Source organism: Lutjanus erythropterus, chromosome 1 (genome assembly GCF_056507025.1).
Source record: "Lutjanus erythropterus isolate fLutEry1 chromosome 1, fLutEry1.hap2, whole genome shotgun sequence".
Taxonomy (NCBI): Eukaryota; Metazoa; Chordata; class Actinopteri; order Lutjaniformes; family Lutjanidae; genus Lutjanus; species Lutjanus erythropterus.
Window position 1 is genome coordinate 24,673,609 of NC_139317.1, and position 21,240 is coordinate 24,694,848.

At 36.0% G+C, this 21,240-nt stretch overlaps 1 protein-coding gene across 4 annotated transcripts in view; it reads right to left on the reverse strand.

Annotated features, from left to right (window-relative positions):
* Positions 1-15,156, reverse strand: part of tcf12 (transcription factor 12) — a 102,542-nt gene extending 87,386 nt beyond the window's left edge. For 3 of the 4 annotated variants that reach the window (XM_084717871.1, XM_084717861.1, XM_084717852.1), the window contains exons 1-4: positions 14,968-15,156; positions 14,081-14,169; positions 13,759-13,831; positions 277-350 (exon numbers count right to left, since the gene is read on the reverse strand). In XM_084717871.1, the coding sequence (XP_084573997.1) occupies positions 277-350; positions 13,759-13,831; positions 14,081-14,152 (219 nt within the window). In that variant the 5' untranslated portion in view covers positions 14,153-14,169; positions 14,968-15,156. The remainder of the gene's footprint in view (positions 1-276; positions 351-13,758; positions 13,832-14,080; positions 14,170-14,967) is intronic. The other variant, XM_084717880.1, reaches the window with a different exon arrangement.
* Positions 15,157-21,240: the final 6,084 nt, after the last annotated feature.

Sequence of the window (21,240 nt, forward strand, 5' to 3'; positions counted from 1 at the left end):
TCAATCCCACAATGACATCAGTTTCCAGGAGTCGGTTTTACCTGCCAACTCTATAATATATTTAGGTTGATATAAAAAAAAATCAATTCCGCCACCTATTAGAGCATTAAGCTGTCCTTTCTGTCACAGATAAATACTGTATGTCTATTACAGGTCATACAACGTGACTGGGATAAGGTGAGACTAAAACATTGTGAATTTGATGTAATGAGTGTTAAATGATGTGCCGTGGAGCAGAAAGGCCATTCAGAGGCATTAAGGTGTGGGTCAGCTTACCCGGGAGGAATCGTAGGAGGGACTGGACTCGCCACCTGGGGCCCAAGACGCTTGGTTGGTCCGCTCCTCCATACCTGTCAGAGAGAGAGATGCACAACTCCGTCAGCAAGTCAACATTACTCACATAGTTCAATGTACCTACAGTATATCTACAATCTCTGTGTCTCTGTCATACACACAGACACAAAGAAGAAGTAGTGAACAACTGAATCACAAAGACAATACTGGTTATTAAATACACAATTTCATGCAGTACACTGTTATTGTGTTTAGCCAAATGTTGTCAGTTTAAATCTATTGTACTCCTGTATTGTACATGGAATATGGATAATCCTACACTGAAGACAAAGAAGTGTTTTCTGCCTTTTCTCTGAATGTTATCTTGCAAGAGATAATGAGCCCTTTTTAAATAGGGCTGGGCGATACAGACAAAATCAAATATCCTAATACATGATACATGTTTTTGACCAAGAATCACATATTGATAATGCAAAACTATTGTAGGATGACAATTGGTGCTTTCATAAAATGTTAACACAATCAGACATCTGATAAATAATCATCAGTAATGTGGATATGATGCCTAAAGGAGTAAATACAAATAATAGAAGAGCTAAAACAGTCTGATAAGTTCAGAGAATTACATCACTTTAAATGGGAATACCTAATGAAATCTAAGACAAAATGTAGTCTCATTACTTTGTAAATTATATATTGGTTGGACAAAATAAGAAATGTGAGGGAGTAATGTTCAATTTTTGGTGGCATCTTTCCCAATTTTCTGACATTTTATTCAATAGGAAATACTTGACAGATTAGTTGATGAAAACAGTCATTAGTTGCACCCCTAATTGACAGCTAGAACAACATGTGGAGCTTAGCATAATAAGTCCCCCAAAACTGAGCTAAAACAAACTGTGAATAGGGAATTTTGCCGAGCTGCTTATTAATGTGTGTGAGCGTCACAAAAACAGTCAAGTCAGTAGTCAAATCCTCAAATTCAATTAAACTCTTTAGAGGTAACCTGCATAGAAGTTGCCAATGCTACAGATAAATCAAACAACAAACCTACTGAATGTCTTATCTACAGTCTAATTAAAATCTCACTTAAGTACAAATTGTATTAGTAGAAGTACTGATATATCATCTCCCCTGAAAACAGGCACAATTAGGATGTGATTTTACAACTTAACTATGTGTTTTTCCCCATTTGGAAATTAATAAGAAAGGTGGCTAATTCATCTCTACAAAAGTAAAGCTTCACGACACAAAAACATTTTTTCTGTGGTGTCATTCAGTTTGCTTTGCATAAATCATGGCCACAAATAAACACCATTTTATGTGCTTCAGTGCACCAAAAAGCAACTTACAAACAGCTGAGGACTAAAACTTGATAAAACTCATTTTTAAATGAAAGAAAACCTCTGTTTCAAAAGTCAAACAGATAAACAAATAAAATCAATAACTCCACCCAACTGCAAAGCAAGACCATCTGGCATATATTGAAAAATATAATATCTGATCTTTAGAATCTAATTTATGTGATATAGTCTGTAAACATATTTGATGCTTCAATTGTTCTTGCTGTTTGAAACAATATTGTGTTGCAGTAAAAGCCAAAGTCCCCACAAACAAAACATAATTGCAGATCGGGTACAGCATCAACATTCTCCAAGTTATTGATTGTCCCTGTTGTAATTTCATCTGTCTCAGCAAAATGCAATACCATTTGTTCATTTTTAGCTTCAAATAAAAAAATATATCAGATTTCACAAAATTGTGTATGCTCAGAAAAAAATAATAATATAGCAAGCAACAAACAAAACTTCAATATTAAGAATATTTTTAACTTTTAAATGTGTAAGATAATATGGACTGAGGTACCTCCATGTAGCTATATAAGGCATACGATCCAAGAAACAGAATTTACAAGACTGAAACAAACAACTATGATAAAAGCAGAAGTAGAACCTGCACAGCCAAATGCAAGCAACGCCTGTAATCAGAGTTCAAAACATGGAGAAAGTGGACTTGTTCTCTGATTTACAAAGTCAAAGTATAGTTCAGTAAGCAGCTTAACAGACAGATGATAACTATTAATTATCCTGAACTATGTTCTATACAGATTAACTGGTACTTCTTAGGTAATTTATTGACTTCTAACTGGGCACATCAGTATTGTAGAGAACTGATGCAAAGGTAATTTGGTTCTGAGGTACCTGTGAACTATACCCAATCTGAGATGTGATAAATTACATACACAGTGGTGTAGATGATTCATCTCCAACTGTCATTGCTGCAAATCAATTCTTAGTCAGAAATCTAATTATATACTTCATCAGAAAGTCAGTGACATTTCTCGAACCAGAAATCACGCTCCAGTGAGCAGCGTTATAGATAAGTTTCATCCCGACAAACATGTTGTTTTGCTGCTAACACACAGCAGGTTCATTTCCTCTTTAAAAGTCTTCATAATTACTACGTATGGCAGTGACTTAAAAAGATACTCTGCATATAGTCAGTAGTCTCGTAACCTCATAATTTGGGTGCATTATCATCCATATTCATAACTCTGATAGAGCTACTTTTGTTGCAAATTTAACTTCTATAAAAGGAGCTGAATTTTGGTACTGTGACAACACCAATGTGACATATTGTAGCCCAACTGAGGCCTTTTTACACACTGAATGCAACAGTGGTCAGTTTTTGTTCTCTGGGCCACTGGCTGTCATCTCGTCTGATTACTATCTCCTACCAGGGCTCAAGGGTCCCCTCTCCTCTCCAAGCACAGACGAGGCAGCACAATAAGATTACTCACTGACACAAGAGGCAAAAAAGAGGAAAAAACACAAATGCACTGGCTGTAATTTAGGTCTTATGAATTCAGAGGATGCTGCTCTACTTTTAAATACTCTGTAGCAAAGATGCACAAAATCCTACAACATGAAAAGGACGCCAATTCTCTTCTCACACACAGTATGCTCAATCAGCTATAATCAATATTTTTGTATCAATGATAATTTGAAAGATTGCTAAAAAACTCCACAAAGAATTATCAACAACTCTGCAACTCTACTGAGCTTTTAAGCTACTTTTTGCTCACTGTTTTGGTTTTACAGACACACCAAAAATCTGATGCATCACAAAAAACCTCTGGTAACCCAAACATATCTGCTCCACACCAAACTGATAGTAGACTAAGTCTGCAAATATCTGATGAACATACACTCTGTCACCAGTGTATTAGGTACAACTAAATTAACACGATGCAGTCTAATACAGCCAATAAATCCCCAATAAATCGTTCCTTCACAAAGGTTACAATCTTCTGTTTTGTGAAATCTGTTTAAGAAAGATGCTGATTCAACTGATTCAAGATGCTGATTCAGAGACCCCTCTGTCAACCAAGATTCTTCAAGACTTTTTTTTCCCTCTGTCAGTCAGACTGCATTAGAGCTGCAATGACTAATCGATCAAGTGATTGATAATCAATTATTAAATTAATCACCAACTATTTTGATAATCAATCTGTTTGAACACTTTAAGGAAAAAGGATAAATTCTCTGATTCCATCTTCTTAATGTGAATATTTTCTGCTTTCCTTACCACTCTGTGACAGTAGACTGAATATTTTTGGGTTGTGGGCAAAACATTTGAGGATGTCATTTTGGGCTTTGGGAAACACTGATCAACATTATTCACCATTTGCTTTTATACACAAACGACTATTGGTTGATTAATTAAGAGAGAAATTGACTGATTAATATCCCTAGACTGCATTACAATTAAGAATGTTAATAATTAATTACTGTTAAGATTTTAACCAATTAAAAAAGCACTATCAATAATTAATAAATAGTCTAGAAATGGCAGTAATTGAACCCCATTTGACATTGTTTTTTTCTGGTCATTTGTTGAATAAAGGAGCTTAAATTTAAACTTATAATGCACAAAATTTGCAACCCTAAATACAATAGCAGGATAAAACCAACAGAAGCTCACAAAAATGTCCAGGGATAAAATTTCAATGAAAATGTATAAATAAGGAGAATCATAAATACAATATATTGTTATGTTTGCTGGCACACTTAAAAAACTTCCAGATGACAACATGCATTGGAGTTAAACTGATGAGAGACAGTCAAATAAATGGTTTCAAGTTTTAGTGATTGTTTTTCAGCTGCATCATTGCACACAGAGCATTTCAACAGCATTGCTGGCTGTAAACTTTACGAACCAAGTCTAAAAATCAGTACAAACCACAAAACGATGACAGAAACGAATCGCAGGTGACGCACTGTCAACCACCTGAACTATAAGCAGGAGGATGCAAACTTTTACTTTCTGATATTTCACATCCCAGATGACAAAGAAAGGCATTAAAATGTGAATCTTACTGTTTAAACGTATTCATGTAGTCTGATGTAGGACTCCAGTGCAGTGCTGTTGCTCTGTGCTGTTGAACTGAATTGCATTGAGGGGTCTTTCTAGTATTTGTTCTCACCATTTAAATCACTGAGGGTGGACTACATTGAAACACCTTTCTGTTGTGATTATTCTGTAAATTTTAAGTAGAGATTTAGAAGAAACATAAAAATGTACTTTACTTTAACATCTAATTGGTGCTTTTAAAATAATAGTGAACTAATATGAATTTGATTAATTTAAGAACAGAATTCCACTGTTGGGGGACCAGGGTTGATATTTGCATGTCTGGCTATGTTTTGGGTTTGTTCCAGAGGAAAAGAGTGAACCAGTGACTGTGACAAAGTCTTAAATGAAAGATGGCTACACCAGAGGGAGACAGGGAAATGTTAGTTTCCCCGTCTACCTTGGTGGTCCCGGTCACAACTTCCAACACTGCTTGAGGATTCAATATTATGCATTTTACTTGACTTGTCCGGTCACACAATCAAGTTCGTGATGGAATTTGCAGGCCTGTCAAAAATACTTAACAACTAGAAAAATTATATTCAGCAATTTTTTTGTAGGCCATATGGTGGATTCATTTTGTATCCTTGAATGTCCTGAAAGTATGGTGACCCTCAGGAATTTTTATATCCTGCATAAATTATAGGTGGACTAACTGTATTTATACTGCTGAGATGTCAGGATTCAGCACACGCAAGAAGTCTGATTAATTAGATCTGTAACTAAAGCTGCCCTGACATCCATTTGTACTTTGTCATAATATGAAACTTGTCTACTGAGGGAAACATTTTCCCAATATGTGGTTATTTTTAAGTTCATGTCAAGCAATATTTAGAAGTGTGACCTTGGCTATGATGGTGAGACATCATTTTACTATAAAGAACTCTCAAAAACATGTTCTATGTGTAACAATGAGAAGAAATATGTTGAATTATGTGGCTGATTTCAAAAGATTAAGATGAGTAAAATGTGTTGTAAACCTGCAGTAATGGTTTAATGGACAGTGCAAGCCAAAGCTTTGTGATCATAGTTGACTCCTCTTTTCTCATTGTCTCAGCTGGGTCATTCATAAACAGCTGCAACCTCGAAAGCTCCCAATTCAACAACAAGTCGTCCAACAGAAAGACTAAGTACTTTTCTGCATCAATCGTAAGACTTGTCCCTGATGAAATACAGCTGATGAGAGATCATGCAACATGGCTAAAGCATTGCAAAACCTTCAGCTTAATGGTACTTGGCGAAAAAATAAAAATATCGGGTTGTTTATTCACAATTTCACCACCAGTGACACAGCCTCATGTCAGTGTCCAATTCATAGCTAGAACAGATAGTCCCACACTAAGAAAACACTCAATTTTCTTGTGCTTTCATATCAAATCTGTTCTGGTTTGGTTAAAACAAACTCTCATGTGTTTTCCTATTTTGTGGAATTTGTTTGTGTGAGAGTTGTTCATCAAACTCTGGTGCAATAATTACAGACAAGTCTTTCATCCTGTCTTTGCTCGTTTGTCATTATTCATAACATGAGGTTGATTTGCAGTCTATTAATAGTAATAATGCTCATGTGTAGTTACTTCTTGTGACACCAGATAACAAATATATATATCTACATTAGAACCATGACTCATTGTCAGTCACCAGAATTTAAATTTCCCCGTATGGGTCCATGTTACACTGATGATGCACAATGACATCAACAAAACCGCCCAACCAATGGCTTAGTCTGTGTAACTTTATGTTTACTCTTCTTGGTTCATTTATAAACAGTCAGTGTGAAGAGGAACTGGTACAGTGCAAATGAACCGAACTACAGGTGTGAAAACACCCTTGATCACATCACTATCGGACACATTTTGTATTAAATAATCATCTTACCATTGTCTTTATTGTTGGTACTAATTAACACATATATAAAATGAGATTTTTTTGACTAATGTATTTGGACCTGTTTATTATATGCAACAAAATACCTAAGAATAGATGTTAAGTTTTAATCATTTGTAAGATGAATTGTATTTTTTATATGAAGGAAAGACTGAAAGAGAAAAATTGCAGATGAAACAAAAGTGGCTCTGGATAATAATAATAATGATAATAAAAAAACTATAGTAAAACATAAAAGTTATAAACCCTCAACAATGGCAATAATTCATTATTAAAATACATGCTCACAAAACCCAAGATGTAAATCAAGTGATACAAGGCATTACATATTTACAGCAATTACATCAAAATTTAAACTGGCCGAATAATTTCTTTCAGGACATACAATAAAGGAAAACAAACACTTCACAACATGAACACTGAAAATCAATTATGTTTTAATATAATTCTAATAGAATCATTATAATGAAACACATTCAAACACAATTATCAACTTCACCTATAACAGCTAGTTTCAGTGAAGGTAAAATCTCTTTTATCCAATTCCTTCTGAGATCACATATTTCCTGTCACTCAATAACAGTTGTCAGTAAAACTACAGGCCTAAAGGGGTGAGAAAAAAAGGACAAAAATGAAAAAAAAAAAAAAAGCTTCTGGTCCAGGCGGCATCTTGACTAAAACGAGAAATGAGAAATGTCAGTCATTTAAAAACTAGTTAACCAGTTTCCCAGCACAAATGCATTTCCTATGACCCAAAACAAATAAATTACCCTTCTGAGCAAAGATAAAACATGTTTATGTGTGACTACTACAGTAATAATTTGTTTAAGACCTCCTAAAAGAAAATTACATATTACACCTAATGATATTGGCTTTATTACACCACTGACTATCCACAGTCTGGCAAGTTTAACTGATGAGGTCCACATTAATGTAAACATATCCGGGTTTGCTGACTTGCTGAGAGGCTTTGGCTTAATGTTTTTTTCCTGTATAAATGAACTCAGAGCAGTACTATGGTGAAACAAATGCCTGTCTGGAACACATGTATACAAATAATGAATGTGAAGTAAAAACTAGACTACGAAGAACCAAACAGTTTTCACAGGGACACAGGGATCAGACAGAGTTGATGTCTGTGTATAAATTACACTGACCTGCCATCATTTAGAGCTACATTCTGGAGAGAGGTAACATATTTGCAGCGAGTCAGAGACAGAGGGAGAGACACCCCGGTGATTTAGTTGAGGACTGCCTATAAAGTTCCAGTCACAAAACTGGCTATGAACCAAAATGATTATTATGATCTATTATAATGGATGACCATGAGTAAGAACCGGACGGCTGATTTAAAGAACAGTCAACTGTAAACAGCAGGGTTGGGCAATATGATGGTATATACCATTCAACAGAAGAAAAGTGTCCACCGATTGACAATACCGTTTCCACCGTGTGAGTTTTCCCTTACTCTGCCACTAAATGGACCTCTAAGCAGGTTTGCAAACCGTGAAAGCAAAACATGGAGGAGAGTGAAATAAATACACTCTCTGTAAATACAGAGTGGGAGAGAGTTGTTTTTATTTGTATGGAAGATCCAAATAAAATGAGAAAATGATCAAATGTGATGAAGCATGGTAAGTGTAGTATGCACAATTACTGTATGATTCTATACAGCCTTTCCATGTAATATACCATGATAGACTTTAGCCATAATGCCCACACATAGTCAGCACTATATTTTTATAAACTTTACTCTGAATTTTTTTGACAGGTATATATTTTTAAAAAAAAATCACACGAAAAACAAAGAGACACGTACATTGACACTATGATGTAAAGAAAATGTGCTTTACATACACTAATGCATTTTAGTGATGTCAAATGAGAGTGTTTTAGTAAAAGTAACTTAGACAGTTCAGATAAATTGTACTTTGAGTCATTCTAAGAGGTTTGCACAATTCAACATGTACTAGTTTCAAGTAAGTCTAATTTCTTTCTCATATAATGAGTGAGTAATGAGTGAACTCAAATTCAGAATTTCAGTGGATTTATATTAAGAATTTCCAAATGTTTTATTCATTTTTATTATTTTTACTAAGAGACAGACTTGTTGTTGCTTCATGCGTTGGAGAAAAACATTAACTTTCCCATGTTTTCACATTTTAACATTAAGAATTTCATTGATTTATTCAATTGAACCTTTATTTTACAGACAAACTGGGAATCTGCCAATTAAGATCATAATATTTTAGTGAGAAAAACCTGTTAATGAATAATTTGATCATTTGTAGCCAGGTTAAGAATTTATTCAGATCATCACACAGGACTGCAGCTCAGTCCTCTGTCGTGACCAAACTGAACTCAAAGTGAGGCAGCAGTGAGGCTCTTTGTGGCTGTGCCCAGCAATAAAGCATGCTCAGTTTTTTTGTTATTTATTTTGGGATCCACTGACTGGCAAACCAACCTACACTAGCTGCTGGTCACAGCCAACAAATGTACCTCTACATACCACTAAATGAAAATTACCCTTTCAACAGCAGCCATCCACTGGCCCGCTGCACTAAAGAGTCAATGGCCTCATCAAATTTGCATCATCAACACAGCTGGAAGGGAGAAGTGATGAATCTCTGTTAGAGCCACTTTGGGTATTTTTTCCAATCCATCTTTCTCTGGCACACTTTTGAAGGGTCTTGCCAGTCCCACTCTGCCTCAATTATCTGGCTATGCCCAGCTGAGATGCAATAATCCCAACTCTCATTCCCTGCAATTTCCACACTTCTGTCTGCACACTCACTTGCCTTATGTTCACAATCACTTATGTAGGTGCTTCTTCCCCTGCCTTGAGGATCAGACACGTAGGAGCACATACTATAAACTGAGGGGCGGAGGAATTTACTCACTATAGGCCTGATACACTTCAAGTTGCAGCAGTTCATTCTGACATCATTATTTCTTATATGATAAAGGTTTAATTTTGTATAATTTAGTTACTGAAAATTGTTCAAAAAAAATAAAAAAAAACAATGATCAGAAACCACCTGAAGTATTGATGTGACTTTTTTAATAGTGGAAGAATATACATTAAATGTTATGCTTGTAGATATAGACTATATTTAAACCCTCAAAACTATAAGTTGGTATATTGTATCAGTGAATATGAATACATATTTATCTTTTTCACCACTGAAACAAATTAACCAACCAAACCAATCAGAAAACTACCAACTAATTTATCTTTGTTACATTTAGTCTGGAATCATTAAAGCTTTAATAGGTTCTCCATTACACTGGGGTAATACTTAAGATCCCATTTGCCATTTACCATACATTGACATACAAAGCTCTTAACCACAAGTCAAAGCCCTCAACTGTCATCACCTTTGAGTTAAATCATAGTAAGAGCAATACGTTTTATTTCACACTGCAAATCGATACAGAAATAAACAAACAGGACACTGATCATATCTAAGAATCGAAAGCTATGCAAATCTCAGTGTTGGCCTGGTAACAAAATGCATCCACCATCACGTAAATAATCATATGTGGATGCAATATTGCGTCATCCAAAACAATCAGATTATGGCTGCTTTCTAAAAAGTTAATATGCTGCAAATTCCCTTGAGTCTTTTTAGGTCATTGTAGGTAGATGACAAGTGAGAAGAATAATAAATAATACATAGGCTGATAATTGATTTTTACAAAAATATGGTTGTGACAAAGATATATGCCAGAATATTTAACAGTTAACATGAGAAATACTATATTTCCAACAGAAATCTTCTGGAAATTACAACAATATAAATACAATTCATAAATAGAATCATTAACTTGAAGAGTCCAATTGTCATGTCCGTTTTTTTTTTACATTGTTACATTTCTAAAAGACAAAACTGGTCACCAGACAACACACAGCCATGACAATGAGCTCAGGCTGTAACACACAATTCTCCTGACAGTCTACAACTCTTTTCTGTTCCAAACAAAAAGCACCGTGCTGATGTTGGCCTATTTTAGAAGTCACAGAGTGCAAGGCCCAGACTAAAGGTGGCTGTCCACATCTTACTACTGTATATTAAATCATAAAGCACATAAATGCCTTGTCTGTACTGAAGATGGATGACATTGATGGTTGAGATTATACAATCAGTGTATGGAGGATGCAGTCTAGTTTTGACAAAAAAAAAAACAACACCAAAAAAAAAAAACATGACATTGTAAGAATCAAAAGTTTCAATATGTATCATCAGTGGTGTTTTTTAGGTGACAGAACAATAAGACTTGTGAGAATTGTTCGTTATCCTCGATTAGAAAGCACACACTGAGTTACCAGTTTATTAGGTACACCTGTATGTAGTAATCTGATGAAATCCAATAAAAAAGGGATGAATGCAATAAATCCTTTTTTGTTGTTGAGACTTTTTCAGAAAGGTGTTTTCAGTTATTTTTGAGGCTGCAGACAGTGATGTTGCTGTACTGAACTGCATTATTTTAAAAGGTGTATCACACATTTTGTCTGTGTTTAAAAACAACTGTTCCCATATGATTCTTAAAAACAACCAGAACAATAACAGCCAAGGAGCCTTTGTGTCATTAATACATAAAATTAGGACAATTATTTTCTTTGTTGATTAATCTGTCACTTACTTTTTTGATCAATCAATTACTTGCTTGATTTTAAAATGACAGAAAATTATCAAAAACGTTTATCATTTTTTTTCCAAAGCCCAAAATGATGTCCCCCAAATGTCTTGTTATACCCACAATCCAAAAATATTCAGTTTACTGTCACAAATGAGTAAAGAAACCAGAAAATATTCACATTTAAAACACTGGAATCAAATTTTAAATAACTTTAACCAATTAGCCACTTATCAAAATAAATAGTTGGGGTTAATTTAATAATTGATTCATAGTGATTAATTGCTGCAGTTCTACATAAAAGAAATATCTTGTGGGAATCTCACCAGGACAGTATGACTTCATTTAAAAACCCACATCAGTTTGATCAGAGTTGGCATTGGTTTTACTGAGGAGAGCAGACAGACAGACACACACACAGAGAGACAGACAACGTCCTAATTGCTTGAATGATTAGATATTCTAAAATTCATCCCCACAACTCCATAGTTCATGAGTGACAGCTCTGTTCTTGTTTCTTTGTCTTTTCGTTCAGTTTCCACCAAGTGTGTGTCTTTCGTTTCACAGATAACTGACTACAACGAGGCTTTGTGGACGAACACAAAACATGCTTTCAGAAAACATAATGCTTGATTGTTGACTTTCTCTAGTAGCACATCAGACAATAGATGTGCTTCGGATTAATGTCCTGTCCTGTAACATTTATAGCTAGGAAACGATCCATAAGCAGGGAACCTGAACTCTTGCCATTACAACCAAACCACCCACAAACAACAATAAAAATGATCACAGATAAACAAAAACAGACAATTCAATGTGTGTCAGAAGGACGGCTAAATCATCAAACTGATTCTTGTGCAATGAAAAAAAGAACACAGAAAAACTCAACGAGAAGACGTCTCACAATCTCAAACTACACTACAATTCACAAGCAGCTCCAGTTCTGTTCACAAGGATCTCACTCAGACATATTAATTAACCTGATCCAAAATTTGCCTCCAACACACCTACCAGCAAACCCTGATAAGAACATCCTGTATTGTTTCTGTGACACTTAACACACTTTGATCAAAGCAGCCAAAATATGCCTCATTTATTACCTTAATTATTCATCTGACAGTAAGGAAAAAAGATTCACTGTATTACACCATGATGCCGATTAGATCAATAAAACATTTACACATGTCTGTGGCCTAAACGGTGCTTTGTTCTACATCTTTACTACAGCACTCCACTATAATTCCAGGTGGACAGCTTATGTTTCAAGCACCAGATGTGAGCAGCATAGACACAGGCGTCCAGGAGGAGGGGAAAGAATCACATACAATGCAAGTCTGAAAACTAAGGCCATATTATCAGAGGGTTTACTGAAATCAGTTTCAGGGTACAGGTAGGGCTGGACAATATAGACAAAATCACATATCACAATATTTTCGACCAAATAATTCGCTATTGATATTGCGACAATATAGTGGGGATGACTATTGGCGCTTTCACAAAATATTAACACAGTGAGATTTTTTGATAAATTATCATGTGGATTTAATTACTAAGTGGGTAAAGGCAAATAAAAGAGTAGCAAGAACAGTCTGGCAAGTTCAGAAAATTACATCACATTACTGTAATGCAGATTTAAAATGAAGAAAAGGCAACACTTGTGCCACAGCACAATATAATGATACCTAAAATCTAAGACAATGTCTAGTCCATTGTTCAAAACTCTGTACACACTTGTCACTTTACTTTTCTCTTGCATACATCCTCATTCGAACATATTTATATCATTTTATTTTTTAACTTATCCATACACAAAAAACAACTTACACATACCTAATGTGCAATACTCTGTATACTGTCATCTCACACACACTCCTCATCTTAACATATTTATATAGTGCTGTTTTCTACCCATATACAAAAGAATGACAGAGTGCAATATCCTGTACACACCTGTCAGTCCTACTCTTGCACAAGTACTCTAAATTTCAATATTTATATAGTGTTAGTATTGCTGTTATTATACCTGATTCAATTTTTATTTAAATCTCTGTCTTATTTTATATCTGTTATGTGCTCTTAAAGCTGAGCTGACCAGTTCTTCCCATCCAACACATTTATAACAATTATTTTCATTGTCAATTGAATATGTTGATTATTTTCTCAAATTAAGTGATAAGTGGTTTGGTCTATAAAATGTCAAAAATGGTGGAAAATGTCAATCAGTGTTTGCCAGTGTCTTAGATGGCATCCTCAAATGTCATGTTTTGTCCACAACCCAAAGCTATTCAGCAGGAGTAACGCACCCAGAAAATAATCACATTTAAGAAACTACAATCAGAACATTTTACCTCTTTTTTTCCATTAAAAAATTACTCTGAACTCCTCAATAAATTATTGCAGCTCTACACATTACATTGCAATGACCCTGTCTTCACCTATATATGACCAATAAACCAAACTTGAACTAGTCTCATATCACAATATCGATATAATATCAATATATTGTCCAGCTCTATAATCAGGTCCTACCTGATGCACTGAACTGACTGCTTCCAAGTGTAGTGGGCCTGTTTTTGCCTCCGCTTACAGGTGGAGAGAACATCTGGAAGGAAGAATAAAGGCAAATACCTACAATTAAACTCATTAGTTAAAGTGACCATTCAGATTATCAGATGCGCTTATCCAGAAAGCCTCTCATGATTATCAGAAAGGAAGGATAGTTTGTATCATCGTTATTACTTAACTTTAATAGGAACTAATCAATTAGTCATGCGTTAGCCTATTTGGTGCTCACACCTCTAAGCCCTGAGAGCTGCATGGCAGCAGGAGGTAAAAAGAAAATCCATCATACCGCACTAAAATCCAGTAGATCACTTAATTCCTTGTCTGTTCCGAGAGCGGCAATCCGCTGCTGAGGATTCATCCTGGCGATCTAGAAACCTGAAGAAAACACAGTCCATCAGGTCACATCTCTGCTGGCTTATTCAACAGCGGAGAGGAGATGACCAATGCCAGGAGAGGTGTTTGTTGTGGGATGCGGAATAAAGACCATCACTGTGAAGTAAAGTTGGCTCTGGCACTGAAGCATATAGAAACACTGGCAGTTTGGCCACGCCATAATTTTGCAAATAGTGCAAATATTTAATTGGAACAGGTTTGGTGTTTTCCTCCAGTGCGTTGATTAACAAGAGAGATAAGGTGGAGGCGCTCTGAATGGATGGCACAGCTTGTTAAAACCAGGACCTGCCTGCCTGCAGCATCGCATAATTACAGTAACAGTATTTCTCTGCAATAACGCCACTCACTGCTGGAAACACATTTATATAACTCATTAATTAGACTGCCTCTAACTACGTTAATGTCAGTGATTTGTGAGGTAGGTTTTCAAGCATAACGATGGTTAACGTTAGCGGAGGCACCTAGTTAACGCCACTTAGCTAACCGCTAGCTGGCTAACGCTAGCTGCAGTAACTGATTCATATGGATTGAAAAGCGCTAGCGAGCCGCAGCCAGCTGCAGCGGTTTTACTCTGTGTAGACATGAGCACAGAGTAGCCGTCCAGACGAGTGAAACATAAATTACACACCGGTTCAAGATAAGTAACATAACCTAACAAATTCTGCAAATGACAGTCTAAATCCCCAGCTCCAGAGCACAAAACGCAATGATGGTCTTTCTCAACTCCCAACTTCTTTCACAGGTCCGAGAGGTTTTGACAAACTCCCACTCATATTTTACCTTTTTCCCGATTAAAATCCCGACTAGGGTGATCTGGTGAAGACTCGCTGTCTTGCAATACGCTTCCAAATAGCGAAATATTGGTTTAAACGGCAATACCTGGGAAAATATCCTCTCTATATATCAGTTACGAGTTTCCCTTAGGCAGACATTTTTGCTTTGCGAGAGCCTCAGCACCACGATGACATTGGTTATTGTATCCCTCCGCCGAGCACAGTGACATGATGGTCCCACACAGCGGGAGATGCTGAGGGAGTCAGCACACTCTGTCCGTGGGTCACACTGATGCACCAACACATGTTTAGCTCTGCTTTAATACCACTACAGGTGCATTTAATGGATTGTAATGGACTGAAGCATCACAGAAATCTTCGTATTTGTATGCTTGAAAAAAACTCTAAACAATATATTTATTCTAAGTTAAATTCAAAACCTACCATGATTGCTATGTTTTTATAGCATTGTCCATAGGGTTAGGGTTAGGGTTCTGTAATCTTGGCAAAATAAATGTCAACTCATTTCATCCAGCAGAGGAGCATAAGCAAGGTGGGGTTGCCAACTAGACAAAGTGGGCAAAAGAGGCCCCAAAAGCCAAAAGTTTACTGCATGTCAATAGGATTTGTTAATTTTATTAACTGTAAATGCAAAAAAAAAGTTTACGATGAGACATGGTGGCAAAACTTTGTTCCAACTAAGCAGTGTCAGACATCTCGCAAGTAAGGTGGAGGAATGCTACAGCCTCAGTCTGGTAAATTGTTCATGGTATTCCCGTGGGACTGCGCCAAACAATGCAATCAGCAGGGTAGGATCAATAACTGTAAAATAAGTAAATGTGTTAAAGGTATAATATGCAACATTTTCCTTTAAAAAATATATAAACGATAATACCTTTCAATCACCACTTATGACCCACTAGAAGTTTGTGCTGGTGGCTTCATCTGCAGAAACCTCCCTGCCTTGTTAAGTGATTATGTGATGGGAATATTGATATGAATATTATCATATAACACAGACACCACACCCCTGCCACCTGGATCCACGGTCAAACATTTAGCTATCCAGGTAGTCTGTGGCATCTGTCCAGAGAAACCTGATTAGGGAATATTAAAGTCCTTGTTTGACAGAAATAATGTGCCCCTCCTTCACACCCACTAATTAAGTAAATCTCAGCTAAGCTCACTCCTGCATCATTGGCTAATTTTGCTGTGCTTTGTAGTAGTAACCCCACAAATTATTATGTATTAACCAATCATAGGAGTACAGGTTTCTCTGGACTTAAGCAACAGGGTACATACACAGTTAATAGAGGGCAGTGGGATGGGGCTGTCAGTAGGGGCCTATAGAGCGTGTTTTTGCCCCAAGGTCCCTTTAAGAGGTGAGTTTGGCTATGTTGTTTGGATTCTTTTATTAATGACATGAATTGGAAACAATAGCTATTGTCTAATAAAAATCCTATATGTAACCAAGCCAAAGAAGTAAAATACTGCAATGTCAATCCTGCAAATTATTTTGTTGTGAAATATGTGGACACTGTTTAACTATATACTTTCATAAAACAGCTGAAATTACACTGCTTTTTTTTTTTTAAATTAAAGGTTGGACATAATTTCAGTTTTCTGGCCATATTTTTTGTTCAGTAGAAAAACACTGTTATGTGAAAGAAACTAATACCACCTTTACAACACAATAGTATCTGTCTCTAGTAAAATTAAAAAAATATATGTATATCAGGCATATATTTAATGTTGACGAGCATGAAATTCTGTGAATCCCCTTTTCTTTTTTCTAGAAGCAGTCTCATTTTTCATATGAAAAACCACAAAAACTCCCCAATTCTCTTGGTACGCGTCATTACCTGATGCAAAACCTTCACATATTTCATTCTCACGGTCCATTTTATTTTATTCACATATGTTTTGTGCACTTTTTTTTTTCTTTTGGTGTATTTTTTTAAACTTTATTTCACATTATTTCAATGTTAACTACTGTATTTTCTGTTGTTGTAACTTTTAGTTTAATAATGTTAAAGTTTATATTCTTTCCTTTTGTATGCCATATTGGATGTTTTTAATCATAAAATTCAGTCTATAAAGAGTATTTTGACAAACCTTTGTGCAATTTAAGTTTTTTTTTTCTTCAGATCATGCTTTTATTCTGAAGGGTGCCGACGGGAAGTGCTGTTGTTCCTGGCGGAAATCAGGCGCGAGCTTTTAAAAACAAGCTAACTGAAAGTTGTTATTGAAATGAATATTAACGTTAGCTCTGTTTAGACACATTAAGGAAGGAGATTACTTATCTCAAATGGCAAAACAACGGACGACAACATCACAATTCTTTTATTTTTTTTCTTTTAATCATAGGGCTTCGGCTCCAGTGGCGAAAAACTCGAAACCAGTCCGTCGATCTGAAGAAGGTCTGAGAGCAAGGAAGGAAAGCGACCGTTTGCGAGTAAAAACAAGGATAAACATATTTCATAGCTTCACAAGATGGAGAAAGTTAAAAGAAGAAAAGAATCTACGAACTGACGGAGACGTCGCTAACTATCTCTTGAACTTGTAAGTCCAGCACCTCATGACCACAACTGTAAGTCATAGGCATAACATGTAACTTAACGTTAACGTTTCCACATTAAAACGTCTAAAAACAACACGGCCTTTGTTATATATTTTGTTGAGTTGTGTGCCTGCATTATCCCACGTTTCCAACAATGTTTATACCCAGAGATATCTATAATCTAATTAAAAGTAAGGGTTGGTTTTGTTTGGTCGCCTGTAAGTTGTCATGTCTTGGTGATAAAGTCGGCTAACAAGCCAACATTAACTCGCGAAACGGTTGTTTTCTTTCTTCACTCGTGATGGACCACAATTATTTATTGCCTGATCCCACGAGTGTCCCCGTAAAGTGGAAACGTACGGGTGAACCAACTGACTCACGAAAATTTTGGGACAGGAAGAGAGGAATAAACAGGTTAGACACTGGTGTCTCACTTTGTTGATGGGAGAGCTCTTCGTGACAGGTTAAGACTACCAAGAAATGAAGAATGTGGCTGCGAGGGATGATCAAGAAAAAATGAATCAATCTATTGTCAAATTAAGATATGAAATATTAACAGATTATTTTTATGAGTGTGCTTCCCATCTTATCTGATACACAAGTATATGTGTCCAATATGTAGGCCTCTATGTCTTTATGTTTTATTATGCTATCAGAGAATCCACAATCTGTTGTTGCTGTGGAAATAAAGCTTTGATTGAGGGGGGGAAATGCATTTGGTGTTGTCTGGTACAAGCAAAATTTATTTTGTATTTAATAATGATTAATTAATTAATTGATCGTTATTTATTTTTTTTTACCAATGTTTGATTAAGGAAACTACATACAATTTGCAACACTAGTAGCTGCGTTAAAGGGATAGTTTGCCCAGAAATGACAATTCCATCATTATGAACTCACCCTCATGCTGATTGACAGTCAGGTTTAGTTTTTTAGTCCACAAAACACTAGTTTCACAGGAAAACTGTGGTGCAGAATCTTCCAGACAGTGGAAGTTAATGATGACCAGTTTTCAAATGTAAAAAAACAACAGAATAAAAATATAAAATGCCTCCATACTGCTTGTGGTATAATCACTCTGGTGTAATTCAAGTCTCCTAAAGCCCCAACATGCCAAGTTTACTAAAAAATGAAATTTACATTGTGTTTGTAACCTCAATCTTTACTGTAGATCCTTAGCTTGGAGCCACATTCATATGCACATGCACACCATCTGAACTGTGTGTGTGGTGTGATGGTATGCAAACAGCATGTTGGAACTTAAAGAGACTTGGATTATGCCAGAGGAGCAGTATGAAGATATTTTATGGTATCTTTCCAGTTGTCTTTTATGTTTGAAAACTGGTCACCATTCACTTACATTGTTTGGGAGTTTTCCTGTCAAAACCTGACTCTCAGTTGGCATGAGGGTGAGTAAATGATAACTGAATTTTATTTATTGGGTGAACTATCCCTTTAACTGCAAACTAATAGATTCTACAGAAATATTTAATGCATAGAATCAAGGCAGAATAGTGTAAATCATTTTTTTCATTAGTCAAGTCAAATTTACTCTTAAAGCACCATTTAAAACAATCCATGTTGACCAATGTGCTGTACAGACCAAAGCACATAGATATATATGAATATATAAAAGACTTCAACATCACTGCAGACAACACACAGGCACAAATAAACAACTCATAGGCACAGGTCAATAAATCAAGCATTAGGAGGATTCAACCAAGTGAGTAAAAGTAAGTTCTGAGTCTGAATTTTAAAGATTCAGTTGAGGGGGCTGATCTAATGGGGATGCTTTTCCACAGCTAGGGGCCGCAACAGCAAAGGTGTGGCCGCCCCTGAATTTAAGTTTGGATCTTAGGACAGCCAGGAGCTCCAAGTCAGCTGAATTTAGGGGTCTGGGGATAGAATAAGAGGTAGGAGGTCCGCGATATAGGATCGTGCCAACCCATTTTGGGCTTTATAGACACAGGAGAACATTAAAATCAATTCTGAACCACTGCTTTTTCCTCAACATCGGCGAGAAACCAGACAAGAGGACTGCAGTTGCGGCTTGTGGATGCTCAGTGTGTGTTATTACAGAAAATATCAAAGTCTTTCAGAAGTCTTGTACAAATTGTACTACCTTCAGCAACTGCTCTGTGAATTTGTTGTTGTTTTGACAAAAATTTTAAGTGGTTTAATAACTGAAGTCTAAAAAGCACTAGTTTACTTCAGATTATAAAAATAAAAAAAAAAAGGTTCCCGATGTGTTCATTGATAGGTATCTGTATGCAGGTATATCTATAATAGCTTTGAAGTAGGTGATGGATAGATAGATAGATGCTCACATATTCTTATCTTAATGTACATGACCAAAATTGAATGAAGACATATTTAGTTTCTCTTTTTTTTTGTTTGAAGGGTGAGATTGAGCGATTTATTAACTTGACCTGCAGGTCAGAGAAGAGCGTTTGGTGTGGGAATTCATAGGGTTCTCACGGTTTATTCAAACTTATACAGTCACCAGAAGTGAAAGAGGGGGCAGGCCTTAACTGAAACTATTATGACTGAAAAAGGAGCAAACTTGAAACTGAAAAGACAGAACATAAGGGCGTGGAGAAGGCATGGGTGTTGGATGAGTTTGTACACAATCGACTGCAGTGGCCTGATTTTGACCTAAGACCTCTACAAAGAGGTTGTGTGATGAGAGATGTGAGGTTTGTGTTACTCAAGAACAACATTACAAGTCATCAGAAAAACAACCAAAGGTATTTTACACCGAATTAACTTCAAAGCTTAAAATTAACCTTAATCCTCACCATAATCTCAATTTCAATGTGCTTAGTAACTGGACATGCATAGATGCAGTGTGAATCAAATTCAGTCTGTAAATTAATACAAATAAAGAATAAAACACGGTAAACAGAAAAAAAATGTGTGAACTTTCTGAGAAACAAGTGGGTTGTTGGTGCATCACTGGGGGTTGCCCCTCCTTTCTTATCCAGATGTTGAATGAGGCCTGTTACACCTACAGCAGCTTCAGTAAACTCAGTCCCAGAACCACCAACACATTTGGCACTGTTTAGACCTTCACTCATCCACACTTACTGCAACTGCACATGCACTTACACAGAGACATGCAGCCAAAATGTTTCAATCAGTATTTTCAAGATTCAGAAATATCAAACTGGAAAAGAATAACAAAACCATGAAAAAAGCAACTTAAATCACGTGGAGTTGAGAGGAGACGTATGTGGGATTCCCATGTCCTGTAACTCAATGCCTGACCCAATGACTACCAGCCTATTTAGACAACAAAAATGTTAAACCTTTTCATTAAAACCTAAATATCATGCAAGAGGAAATAATGTGTCATCTAAAGCAAGTTTTCTCATGCTGTATACTGAATAATGGCTCCATGGGAGGCACCTCTGCCCTCTATTGTTAATTCCAGACTGCCACCTGTTGGACAAACCCGGATCACACAAACTTCACCAGATGTTTTTCCCCAATGAAAATACTCAGATAAGCAGATGTAAAATGTTTCAGCATAGTCTAAGTGTGTATTTCTGATATTTCACAGATATTGGAAATAAGAAATTAATAAACAAGAGTTAAAATACAATGTTAGAATTTACTATAAAAATGTTTCACATTGCTGTAGAAGTTTTAGAAACATTTTAAATGTATATACAGTATGTGTTTAGGAAAACATGCTCATGTGGCATTTTTGGGCCC